Genomic DNA, 13,370 nt, shown 5'->3' with positions numbered 1-13,370 from the left:
CCAGGAGGGCTCACCCCCTACTTGTGCTCAGTCCCATCCGGGCCGCCTCATCGCTCCCTTGTAGCAGTGTGACTGCTGCCCCCGGCATCGTGCGGGCCCCTGTGTGGTTACAGGTGGTGGCCCCTCTTCAGAGCAGAACCTGCAGAAGGGGGGCTCAGCCCGCCATGACTCACACACAGGTAAGCTGTCGGGATCTGGCTGCCTGCCCCACCTCACCACAGAGCCTGCTCCTGACCCAGTACCTGCAGACTCCTGTGCTGCCTGGTCTGCCCCGCAAGGGACCCCTCTGGGCATAGCCTCTTTGCCTGTGACCACTGTGGGTGCCTCCCTTCTCCGTTGCCTGGCGGGTGCACAAGGATCTCATCACGGCCTTTTCGATTAAAGGCAAGTGATGTTGCTGAACTGATGGTCTCCACCCCTGTCCTGCCCAGAAACTCCTCTATGTAACCCCTGACTCTGCTCCCTGCCCCTCCGTCTGTGCTCCCTGCATCTCCAACTGCTCCTTGCCCCTCCAACTGCTCCCTGCCCCTCCAGCTGTGCTCCCTGCCCCTCCAACTGTGCTCCCTGCCCCTCCAACTGTGCTCCCTGCACCTCCAGCTGTGCTCCCTTCACCACCAGCTGTGCTCCCTGCCCCTCCATCTATGCTCCCTGCATCTCCAGCTGTGCTCCCACCCCTCCAGCTGTGCTCCCTGCCCCTCCAACTGCTCTCTGCCCCTCCAGCTGTGCTCCCTGTGCCTCCAGGTGTGCTCCTGCCCTTGCAACTGCTTCCTGCCCCTCCAACTGTGCTCCTGCCCCTCCAGCTGTACTCTTGCCCCTCCAGTTTTGCTTCCTGACTCTCCAGCTGTGGTCCCTGCCTCTCCCACTGTGCTCCCTGCCTCTCCCACTTTGCTCCTGCCCTCCAACTGCTCCCTGCCCCTCCAACTGCTCCCTGCCCCTCCAGCTATCCTCCCTGCCCCTCCAGCTGTGCTCCTGCCCCTCTAGTTGTGCTCCCAGCTGTGCTCCCTGCCTCTCCCGCTGTTCTCCTGCCCCTCCAACTGCTCCCTGCCCCTCCAGTTATGCTCTCTGTCCCTCCAGCTATCCTCCCTGTCCCTCCAGCTGTGCTTCTGCCCCTCCAGCTGTGCTCCCAGCTGTGCTCTCTGCCTCTCCCGCTGTGCTCCTGCCCGTCCAACGCTCCCTGCCCCTCCAACTGCTCCCTGCCCCTCCGACTGCTCCCTGCTCCTCCAACTGTTCTCCCTGCCCCTCCAGCCGTGCTCCCTGCCCCTCCAGCTGTGCTCCCTGCGCCTCCAGTTGTGCTCCTGCCTTTCCAACTGTTCTCCTTGCTTCTGTTGTGCTCCCTGCCCCTCCAGATGTGCTCCCTGCCCCTCCGGGTGTGCTCCTGCCCCTCCAGCTGTGCTCCCTGTGCCTCCAGTTGTGCTCCTGCCCCTCCAAATGTGCTCCCTGCCCCTCTAGCTGTGCTCCTGCCCCTCCATTTGTGCTCCCTACCCCTGCCGATATGCTCCCTATCTCCCCTACTGTGCTCCCTGCTTCTCCAACTGTGCCCACTGCCTCCAGAACATTCCCTCATGAACACAAGCTCCTTTCACTCCTCTGCACCCATATAACCAGGGCTGTGACACCAGCCCAGCCCATGACACAGGTGTGGCAGGAACGAGGGACTGAGTGAGGACATGGATGACTGTCACCTTGTTCCCTCCCTCCTGCCCAATCCATGTCCGCATCACCTTGAATTGCTCCCTGTCAGTGACCTGGGGAGGAAAGCTGGCCCCCAGCAGGGACACATCCCCACAACTGCCCGGAGCAGACCTCAGAGAAGACACTTTAGTCAGTGACGCTCTCTGCCTTTAAGGCATTGGTGGCTTCCTGGCACCTTGAGGACAGAGTCCGTTCTCCCGCATCTCACACCTGGGCTTCACTTGCTCTGCGTCCTCTGCACTTCCTCTCGCACCTTCCATGGCCACCCGCCATGTTCCTGTCACCAAATATTCCTTGCACCCCTGAACCTGTATGTTCTCCCTCAGCCTGGAACGTTTCTGCCCCTCTTCCCGGGGAAGATACCGTTTTCTCCCCCAAAGCTAGGTTCAGGTGGTGTGTTCTCGGTGGGCTCTCCAGGGCCCCTGCAGGCAGAGCTCACTCGTTCTGGACAAGTCTGTAAGTGACCGCGCTAGGGCACTTTAGCACTTCTGACTGGTGATCACTTTCTGCACGCCTGTCTTTGACCTCCAGGCGACTTAGCCTGCTAGGATCTCACACTGGCTTGGGACAAGTAGCGGACCATCCCCGGCATGTCAGCAGCCTGTCCCCGTTATGCGCACATGCACAGGTGTCAGCGGGTGGGCTTCCCAGGGTGACGCGGGCACCCTGGGTCCTGTCAGCCTGTGCCCCCGAGGCTTCCCAGGCTGGAGAGAGGCAGAGAGAAGGGGCACCACTCATCAAGGATGTTGCCCATAAGTGCCATCCCGCACCCCATCACATCCCCCTGAGAGGACCCGTCACAGGGCTGCTCCTGGGCTCTGGGCACCTGGGAATGGAATTACTCCCCTGGGCCAGGGGGATGACTTGGTGGAAGCCGAAGACATCTGCATAGGTCCCGCTCCCCTGTCTGCGCACCCCGGGGTCTGTCACGGTCCTGGCCTCAGTGTGGGCAGACCTTAGCAGGGTTGTCATTTGCAGAAACCATTTCCAATAGTTTTGATTAAAAAGTAGCCAGTGTTGGGGCACCTGGGGGCTCAGTCGGTTAAGCGTCTGACTCTTGGTTGCATCTCAGGTCATGATCTCACAGTTCATGAGTTTGAGCCCCGCGTCGGGCCCTGTGGTGACAGTGCAGAGCCAGCTTGGGATTCTCTCTCTCTCTGCCCCTCCCCTGCTCATTCTCTCCCTCCCTCTCTGTCTGTCCCTCCCCAGCTCTTTCTCTCTCTCCCTCTCTCTCTCAAAATAAAATAAACTAGGGGTGCCTGGGTGGCTCAGTCGGTTGAGCGTCCGACTTCGGCTCAGGTCACGATCTCGCACTCCGTGAGCTCGAGCCCCACGTCGGGCTCTGGGCTGATGGCTCAGAGCCTGGAGCCTGCTTCCGATTCTGTGTCTCCCTCTCTCTCTGCCCCTCCCCGGTTCATGCTCTGTCTCTCTCTGTCTCAAAAATAAATAAAAAACATTAAAAAAAATTTAAAAAAAATAATGAATGAATGAATAAATAAATAAATAAATAAATAAATAAATAAATAAATAAAATAAACTAAAAAAATGGCCAGTGTGAAAAGTGGGCATAATGTGTTCTTTGAAGGCATTTGTTTTACTTGAAATAAGAACTTATTATTTCAATTCTGAGAAGTTACTTTGTGGTGCCTGTAATAGCAGTTTCAGTGTGTTTCCAGGCGAGTTTCATCTCATTGCTGGTGAAAGAGTTTGATGTCAGGAAGTGTTTCCAAGCCACGTTCTGGCTAAACAAGCATGGCTGTCGGAAAGTAGAATCTTATTTTCGTTTCATCGATACCCATTTACTTGGCAATTGCCGGGAGCTGCCAGGGCACAAAGGAGGGACACATTCAGTGCTGTCTTTGGGGCACCCATGACAGGCGCTAAATGCGGAAACAGACACGCTTCGGTAAATATGCCAGGTCCTGTAAGGAGGAGGGGCACAGGGAGCTCCAGAAACACAGGCAGTGATGCAGAGAACTTTGCCTGGTGGACACTTGACGTTGGTTTTAAAAGATACATGGGAAAGAATCATGATTAATCCTGTCCGGTGCAGTAATGGTGTCGTGGGCACGTCTTCAGAAAGAGTTCTCATGTCAGCCGTACACACTGACGTGTTCGTGCATGGAAACAGTAGAAACCATGCAATTTGTTTTTAAATATCTTCTTAGAAACCAAAGGAGAGGGAGAAAATCTCTTGTCGATGAGTAATAATCACAGCTGGGTCATTCTGTTTTCGTGTATGTTTGAAAATGGTCCCTATTAGGAGTTTAGGAAAAAAGAGAGTAAAGTAGGATTTTGCCAGCAGACGCAGGGAAAGGACACTGCAGGGCAAGACGTTGATGCTTGGGGAACCATAAGAGGGTCGCTGGGTTCAGACCCAGCAGCGTCTTTGCATAACGGTTATTAGAGACCCTTATTTTCTCTGGTCGTTTCATGGGTCAGGAAACCGAAGACCAGAGAGGAAATTGGCACCTCTGAATTTGGCCAGTCTTCCACTAGGCAGAACCCGGGCTCGAACCCCACCATCTGGAGCTGTGGTGCTGCATTTGCTGTTTCCAGGAGTGATGGAGGAGACAGGTGCAGGGAGACTGGTTACGCCTTTGCTTCTCCCACAGGTAAGCTTTACGAGTGCAGCTCTCGTCCTGAAGTCCACCCAGGCGCTCCTGGCTGAGAGCCTGCTCTCGGGGAGGCCCGCGGTGGCCAAGGGCACGATGCTGGAGCTCATACTGCTGGTGTCTGCCATTTGGGAAGTGTCCGACCAGGAGACCCCGAGGAACGTGGGCTTCCTCCAAGAAGAGGGCATTAAGGTCATCTCGGCCCTCTTGTTGGTAAGTCAGACTTCATCTTCATTGGTAACAGCCATCCCCTCTCGTGGCTGCTTCTAGACACCGAGACCATAACTGGTTCCTGAAGTTCCGTGTGGCTTGTTCTGGGTGGTCGTGGGCGCCTTTGGAGATTTTTGGTTTGAATTTCGAGTGTTTCGTGTGAACGCTGTAACGTTCACGATGAAACTTTGCTTCCGTTCCATCCTTCCGTGTTTTGGTAGAGTCCCTTTTGGGGTGTCTGGAGCGGTGCCTGACTTAGAGACGGCATTTCTGAGCACACTTTCTGCTTCTTGAGGAGCAAAGTGAAGTAATACAAATGATTTCTAATGTGCGTTAATGTGAAAAGCAGCCCTCTGATACATAACTACCTCCCTCCTGTCCAGACCTACTGGTTTAACCGATACTTGGGAAATCAGAAATACACAGATGCTCCCCTCATAGCAACTGATTAGCAATTACGCATTTAGAAACACGAGCTGCTCACCTCACACCCACCCTGCACTAAACCCCAAGGCACGCACTCCCATCTACACAGCAAGACCACGCAGTATTGAGGTTCCTTCTGGATGGGCTGAGAAACCGGAAGGATAGCGGTTGTCGCAAAACAAATAGAAGGATAGCGGTTGTCGCAAAGTGAATAAAATGTTCCAGGCACAGGGCCCAAAACCAAAGAAAACAGGTTGTGTGCTACTGGTATTTGGTGTTTACATCCCCGTATCACCAGCTAGTCCAAACTACCTTGAGATGAGCTACCTTTTCATGACTTTGTCTCCCCCCTGCTTCTGGATTCGAGACCGCGTACTCATTTGTGCTGTGAGCGTTTGACTCTCTGCTGTTCCAGGACAGTCTCTCTGCAGCCAAGGAGCGTCAGCTCTGCGTCAGCGCTGGGCAGATGGAGTTCTGCACGCTTCTTCATCACGACCGTCAGGGCGCCATGCAGAGCCTGGGCCCCGTGCGCATGCATTTACCCGGCGGCCTGGCCGGACAGAGGCCTGCGGCGGCGGGGATGCAAAGCCCGTGTTACATTAGCCAGCTCATGCTCTTCAAGAAGAACCCATATCCGGGGCGACGAGCTCCCGGCCAGGTACCATACGGCGGGTGACCCATCCCTTCCAGTGAGCACCTCCGCCGTGCAGTGGTTATGCTTTGATGATGAAGAGAGGGGTCAGCGTGGCACGTTTCGCTCAGGTCCAAGAGCGGGGCCGCTTACAATGTGCAGTTGGCTCTAGTTTTCTCGGAAGAAGCTTTTAGCAAAACTAGGTCTCCCTGGGATCCTGGGACCTGGGCCCACTCAGTATTGCCTAAGGGGCCGTTTTACCTGTTTCTGCAAATCAGAGGAAGAATGTAACTCCGTGAGACTTGAGACGGGGCTGCCTTGGGCCCACTAGCCTGTACCTCTTGTCTTCCACACTTACCTCACTGGCCCCTCGAGGCTGAACCAGCAAGCGTGGCCGCTGGGTTCTTGGGGGATTCGGCAGAAGAGGGGACCAGAGTCAGAGCAGGGTGTGAGAATGGGGAGGTCGGGGAAGGTGGGGCCAACTCTTGGCGATTCTGGGAGCCCCTGCTTCACCTCCTGCGCCCGGAAACCACCTACAGAACCCCATTGTCGCAGGAGCTGGGAGGGCAGAGTCGGCGTCCTCTGTGTGTTCCACACCCCCCACTTGGCTCAGGTACCCAGTAAATGTCTGACGACTGAATGACGTACAGCTTATCTTGGTGAAAAATGCTCATCTGAGAAAACATCGACCTGTTGTTATTTTCTTAGGGAAATAGAAATGGCTAGTCAGCATGTGAAAATCATTCTTTTTTTTTTTTCACATTTATTTATTTTTGAGAGAGACGGAGTGCAAGCTGGGGAGGGGCAGAGAGAGAGAGGGAGACACAGAGCCTGAAGCAGGCTCTGGGCTCCGAGCTGTCAGCACAGAGCCCGACACGGGGCTTGAACCCATGAACTGTGAGATCATGACCTGAGCCGAAGTCGGTCACTTAACCGACTGAGCCACCCAGGCGCCCCGAAAATCATTCAAATTAACAAACAGGAAATAGAAATCAAAATGATTTTTTTAACACGCAGCAGCACAGTTCTTTAGAGAGACTCGCTTCTGGGGAGGCACGGCGAGCAGGCATCCACGCTGCATGTTCTCTGAGCAGCTTCACGTGCCGGACCTGCTGCTACACTGAGCCTACAGAGGAAGGGGAAAAAGAGCTATTCAAAGCAAGATGTGCTGTTTTACTTATTTATTCAAAACAACATTATGTGTGATCACCTAAATAGAAATGTATCTAAATGTTCGACAGAGGGATCCAGCTCACTGGTGATTTAAATGAATTATTATCCATGCATCGCCAGTTGAAATTACATGAGTCGGGGGCTTTTAGTGACTTTGGAAGATTCTGTGCAAACAGTGAGGAGAATGCTTTGCGTGCCCAGTATGTGTCTGGGGCACAGAGACGGGTCGGGACACAGCACCCCAGACAGGTTCTCTGAGCCACAGTGCCACAGGCCAGCTATCCGTGTCTCTTCTGTACGCCTTTCTGTACCTTCCTGATTGTCTACGATCTGCCGCTGTTCTTCTGGTGTGAGCTGTTAAAGTGAAAGACGAAACTACTTTAGAGACTTTAGAAATTATTAATAATAAGAGTAATCACAGTCCTGCCTTCCTAACCAGTAAAGGGAGCCGTGTTTCTCCACCCCCCCCCCCCTGCTGTCGGGTTCCCAGTACTGCCGCTCGGCTCCTAGGTGCTCCTGTCTCTGCAGATTGGCCCGCTTGTCGCCCTGTCCCTGTTCACCTGCTCCGGCAGAAGGCCCATCAGCAGGCAGCGGCTGAGGGAGCCTGTGGTTGTGGAGTTCGGGGAGGAAGACGGCCTGGTGAGGGGGTCTTGCCCAAGCCACCTCGACTTCACGTAGGCCGCGCGGCCTCATGTGCCTTGACTTTTCCCAAGGCAAATTTTGCTGACCTCACTTTCCGTGTGGTGACAGGGTGAGAGGAGAAACAGGACGACCTTTGCGTTGCTTCGGGAGACAGTGAATTTTCATCGGTTCACCGGGCGTTCCGAAAGCCCCCAGGAGTCTCTGCAGATAAGGATAGAATTCTCTAGGCCCGTTTCAAGAGCGTTCCCGGTCATGGTGCTGGTAAGGTGTGTTGTGGGGAGGCCACCAGGGTTTCTTTCCAGCCAGTGACAAAGTCCTTGCAAAAAGCTACGGAGTAAATTTACTTTTAATTCTTTTTTTATGAAGTTTATTTATCTTGAGAGAGAGAGAGAGAGAGTGGGGAAGGGGCAAAGAGAGGGGGAGAGAGAGAATCCCAGGCAGGCTCTGCACTGTCAGCAAAGAGCCTGGCTTGGGGCTCGAACTCATGAACCTGGAGATCATGACCTGAGCCAAGATCTAGAGTCTGATGCTCAACAGATTGAGCCACCCAGGCGCCCCCAGGGAGTGAAATTCACTTTTAATGCAGTCCTGAGCTCATTGTCTAACAGAATTATGTGCCATATGTGACATGGTCACCTGCTCACAGAATAAGCTTCCTGCCGAGTTTTTCCTGATTTTGGATTCCTACCTGCTCAGCTTATTAGCATAAGAAACGCCCAAATACCGATGGCCTCATTAGGAATCCACTTCTCTCTCACCGTGTAGACCTGGGTCAGAATCCTCTTACTTTCTGTTTATTTTTATAAGAAGAAAAAATGCGTTCAAAGAGATGTATCTGAGGAGACTTGGTAAACGAATCCTGTCTCTCAGCAATGTTGAGTCGGTGAGGCCTCGGGAGGCCTGCCCTATGGATACATCACAAAGGAACACAGGTGAATGACTACCGGGAAGGTTTTTAGGAATGAATCCTGCATGAACAGAGCCAGCGGATGCCGCCGGCACTGAGAGCTCACATCTGTCTGGGTGGGCCCGGGGATCTGCTGGATCATTTCTCCTCCGAGGGCCGCGTCCTTCAGCTGTCGGACAAAGCTTTCCTCCGTCTGTCCTGCTGCCCTGCCTAGGTTGGCACCTCAGCTAGGTGTGTCTTCCACAGGGTAACGTCCACACCACATACAGCACGGACTCAGTGTATGTCGGCTGACCCTCATCTGGTCACATGAGCTGACCCACTGAGTGGGAAGCATGGCTCTTTGCTTTTTAAAAAAAAACAAAAAAAAACACACTTATTTATTTTTGAGAGAGAGACAGAGTGTGAGTCCGAGAGGGGCAGAGAGAGAGGGAGACACAGAGTCTGAAGCAGGCTCCAGGCTCCGAGCTGTCCGACGCGGGACTTGAACTCACGAACCATGAGATCATGACCTGAGCCGAAGTCAGACGCTTAACCGACTGAGCCACCCAGGCGCCCCAGAAGTTTTTATTTTTAATGCAGTGAAGGGAGGGAGGGCGTGTAGTTCTTACTGAGAGCCGGTGCTGCCGGGGGACACGCACAGTGGCCCCTTGGAGTCCCAGCCCACGTCCTTGTCCTTGCACAACGTCGTATGACAGAGGTCATCAACAGGAAAAAAGCAAAACAAAACTGGACACTATTGCTTTGCTTTTCCTTCCTAGGTTCTCTGAGAAACCTACTCCTTCCGATTTTCTTGTGAAAAAGGTCTACGTCTGGGATGAGCCGATGGTACACATGTATGTCCCTGCCGCTTCTCTGAGAGGTCAGTGCACAGGATCTCACGAGCCTTAGTTGTCCGTGTGATGACAGCAGCTGTCGCAAGACACGCACAGACAGCGGGGACTTTCCTACTCCTGGTGGAAGTGTCATGCCGCGTGCAGAGGCGGCCCGTGTGCGTCCAGCCTGACCCCGGTGTGCAGCGGTGCCCTGGGCTGTGGTCGCCGACCCTGCCTATCTCCCCCTCCACAGCACCTTCCCGCGGCTTCCTGTTTCTGCAGCGCCTCCCTTCCTGGCCTCCACTACCCTCTGTGGACCCTCCAAACTCCTCTTTGGTGGACCTTCCCCGACCCCTGGGATCTCTCTGCTGGCTGCTCCCCTGACACCTTGTGTTTACCTCTCCTGTTTGCTGCTCTGCCTCCCAGCATCAGGGCCATGACTTGACGGCCTCCCTGCAGCCCCAGGACCTCTCCCGGCCATCAGTGGGCAGGGCAGGGCAGGGCTGGTCTGGGCCGACCCTGTTTGCTTAGGCTCCTGAGTCTCTGTTGTTCCCGGAAGGCAAGAAACAGGCTGGCTGCTTCGGGGCGTCCACACTCCATAAGCACGTGGGCCCAACCAATTCCGTGGGCTGTGGACCTTGCACAAGCATTGGCTTCCGGCGGGCACACCTGTCGCCTCTGTTTTCACGTTTCTGTCGGATCCCTTTTCCTCTGAGAACCGGGCACTGTGAGCTGCTTGTTTCTTTTCAGCATGGACAACATGGTTAACCATCTTCAGATTCTCACTGGCAGTTTAAAACCCTTTGCCTTTGATGTTTCTTTTTAATAGTTTTTGTTTGTTTGTTTGTTTAGTTTATTTATTTTGAGAGGGAGAGAGCCAGTGGGGGAGGGGCAGAGAGAGAGAGAGAATCGCAAGCAGGTTCCGTGCTGTCAGCACAGAGCCTGACGGAGGGCTCAAACCCACGGATCGTGAGATCGTGACCCGAGCCGAAGTCAAGAGTCAGATGCTTCACCGACTGAGCCACCCAGGTGCCCCTCCATAGTTTTTTATTGTAAGAAATTTCAAACCGACAGAAACCTAGGGAAAAAAAGAAAAAAGGTTGCAATTTATATGTCATTTCAGCATTATTTCACACGTTTAAAGATCACTACCTCCTTTTTTGGTGACCTATTCATATATGCCCATTTCCCTCTCAAGTTTATTTTTTCCACATTTTTTCTATATTTTTCTTTATTTTTTACTTTGTTTTCATTGGGGTTTTTTTTGCATTGCAAACTCTTTTTAAAGAGTAAAATTTATCAACTTGTTTTAAGTTACTCTTAGATTTTGAGTCCTAGTTAGAAATTCGTTCCTTATACCCAGGTTCTGAAAGAAGTCATTCACATTTAGGTTTTCTTTTGGTGTCTATATTGCTTAATTCGTTTGTGTTTAGATCTCTGATCGATGCTTCTCACTGTAGGTGGTGTGAGATACAGGTTGATGTTCATATTTTTTTGAAAAAATTTTTAATGTTTATTTTTGAGAGAGACAGAGACAGAGCACGAGCAGGGGAGGGGCAGAGAGCAAGGGAGACACAGAATCCAAAGCAAGCTCTGGACTCCGAGCTGTCAGCACAGAGCCCGACACGGGGCTCGAACTCATGAACCGTGAGATCATGACCTGAGCCGAAGAACCGACTGAGTCACCCAGGCACCCTAATTTCACGTTTTTACAAGTAGTTGGTTGTCTCAAAATCATTTATTAGGGACAGGTCTCCAGGGTGGCTCAGTCGGTTAAGTGTCCCTCTACGGTTCAGGTCACGATCTCATGGTTCAAGAGTTCAAGCCCCACATCGGGCTCCACACTCTCTCTCCCTCTGTACCACGCTCATATGAGCTCTCTCTCTTTCTCTAAAAAAAAAAAAAAAAAAAAAAAAAAAAAAAAAATTAGTGTTTAAAAAATCTTAAGGGCAAATTTTAAATAAATGGACTGTTAAATTTTTTTAAAGATTTTATTTTTAAGTAATCTCTATACCCAATGTGGGGCTTGAACTCACAGCCCTGAGATCAAGAGTTGACACACTTTACTAACTGAGCCAGACAGGCACCCCAAATATTTTTGTTTCTAAGCATAAAAGTCATCCAAAAGTGACCAGCTGCCTCCTCATGGTTACCGCACTGTTCTTACCAGGACGACAGCAGACTTGGGACGTGCTGGTATTTGGCAGGAGGCTGAGGGGCCAAAGAGAGCAGGGGTGGGGTGGTGTGGAGTTGGAGAGTCCGACTCCTGCCCCCTGCCCCACTGCCCACTACCCCCCTACCCAGTGTCCCACTGCCCCCCTGCCCACTACCCCCTACCCCCCCTACCTTCTGTCCCACTGCCCCCACTGCCCCCTGCCCCCAGCCCCTACCCCCCTGCCTGCTGTCCCACTACCCCCACTGCCCCCTGTCCCCCTGCCCCCTACCCCACTACCCGCTGTCCCACTGTCCCCACTGCCCCACTGCCCACTACCCCTACTGCCCCCTGCCCACTACACCCCTACCTGCTGTCCCACTGCCCCCACTGCCCCCTGCCCCCATGCCCACTACTCCCCTAGCTGCTGTCCCATTGCCCCCACTGCCCCCTGCCCCCCTGCCCACTATCTCCCTACCCGCTGTCCCCCTGCCCCCCTGCCCACTGTCCCCCTACCGCTGTCCCACTGCCCCCTGCCCACTACCCACCTACCTGCTGTCTCACTGCCCCCACTGCCCCCTGCCCCCCCCGCCCACTATCCCCCTACCCGCTGTCCCCCTGCCCCCCTGCCGCTGTCCCACTGCCCCCACTGCCCCCTGCCCCCCTGCCCTCTATCCCCCTACCCGCTGTCCCCCTGCCCCCCTGCTCACTACCCCCCTACCTGCTGTCCCACTGCCCCCCCTGCCCACTACCCCCACTGCCCACTACCCTCCCCCACCCACTGCCCCCCTGCCCCGGCCACCTTTGGGGTTCATTATGCCTTTTTGCAAACTTCAGGTTGTATTGAGTTGGGTTTTTTTCTCTCCTTAGACACGAGCTTGGGATACTTATCCTTACTGGATGCTGACTATGACAGAAGCCCTCGGAACAAGTATTTCGCCAAGGCCATCAACTACACTGTGCGTTTCCAGTGGCTCCAATGCATCTTCTGGGAAATGAGGGAATGGAGGTCTGCAAACTCCTCTCCGCAGCCAGGAGCTTCTCCAGGGAAAGTGAGCTGCAGGTAGGGACGTACTGGTGAGGACAAACCCGACTTTTACACCATGGCTGCATTTTCCTCTGCATGGGGCCCAGCGTGGGGCCTCCCTGGCCGTGGCCCTGGGAAAACTGTGCGTCCCTCCCGTCGGCAGGTCTGGTCCTCTCCATGTTGCAGGATCTGGCTCTTGGGTTCTCTGTACCCTCCCCTCCCCGGGGTGACAGCACATGGTAGCTGTCCCCCCACATCCTCTGAAGAAATGTGCTGGTGGGTGGGGGGTGGCGCCTGGTGTCGGCCACCTCTGCGCATTCTTGGGGGCGCGTCTGCACTCGGGCCGTGGGGCGTCTGCTCTCGCCACTCCCCCCCACCCCCTGTGCCCTGGCGCCCCACTGCAGGAAGCCCCCCACCACGTGGTTGTGAAGGCAGATTTCCTGTGCAGGAAGATCCCCACACGGACCATATCGGCCCTCTGGAAGATTTAGGTGTATAGGTCACGCTGCTCGATCAGAAATTCTTTATCATCTAGGCAGAACGGGCAGTCCTGTGAGAGGCTCTGCTGGGACCTTTCCACTAGAGGGGAGGGTACAGTGATCGGGCACGTTCAGAAGTAGAAATGGCCATTTCCTTCTTAGAATCGAGTCTCGGGGCGCCCAGGTGGCGCAGTTAGTTGAGTGTCTGACTCTTGGTTTCAGCTCAGGTCATGATCTCACAGGTCGTGGGATCAAGCCCCATGTCTGGCTCTGTGCTGACAGTGTGGAGCCTGCTTGGGATTCTCTTTCTCCCTCTTCCCCTCCCCTGCCCATGTGTATGTTCTCTCTCTCTCTCTCTCTCAAAATAAAGAGGGAGGGAAGGAGGGAGTGAGGAAGAGAAAGAGAGAGTGGGAGGGAAGGGAGAATGGAGGGAGGAAGGGAGGGAGGAAGGAAGGGTGGAAGGAAGGAAGGGAAGGAAAGGAGGAAGGGAAAGAAAGGGAAGGGAAGGGGGGGAAGGGGAGGGAAGGGGAGAGAAAAATCAAGTCACGAGGAGCCATGTTATGTGGCGTCTGTTAGGAGACCGAGATGCCCAGCTCACGCC

The 13,370-nt window shown here is 54.1% G+C and overlaps 1 protein-coding gene across 1 annotated transcript in view; it reads left to right on the top strand.

Moving 5' to 3' along the window:
• The window catches only part of PKD1L1 (polycystin 1 like 1, transient receptor potential channel interacting), a 117,419-nt gene that overhangs the window by 66,152 nt on the left and 37,897 nt on the right, over positions 1–13,370 (top strand). Inside the window, 6 exon segments of the mRNA XM_042913647.1 lie at positions 4,308–4,520; positions 5,359–5,601; positions 7,276–7,386; positions 7,498–7,655; positions 9,058–9,158; positions 12,134–12,326. Coding sequence (XP_042769581.1) covers positions 4,308–4,520; positions 5,359–5,601; positions 7,276–7,386; positions 7,498–7,655; positions 9,058–9,158; positions 12,134–12,326 — 1,019 coding nt within the window.

Source organism: Panthera leo, chromosome A2, assembly GCF_018350215.1.
Source record: "Panthera leo isolate Ple1 chromosome A2, P.leo_Ple1_pat1.1, whole genome shotgun sequence".
Taxonomy (NCBI): domain Eukaryota; kingdom Metazoa; phylum Chordata; class Mammalia; order Carnivora; family Felidae; genus Panthera; species Panthera leo.
This window is presented reverse-complemented; position numbering and strand designations above follow the sequence as displayed.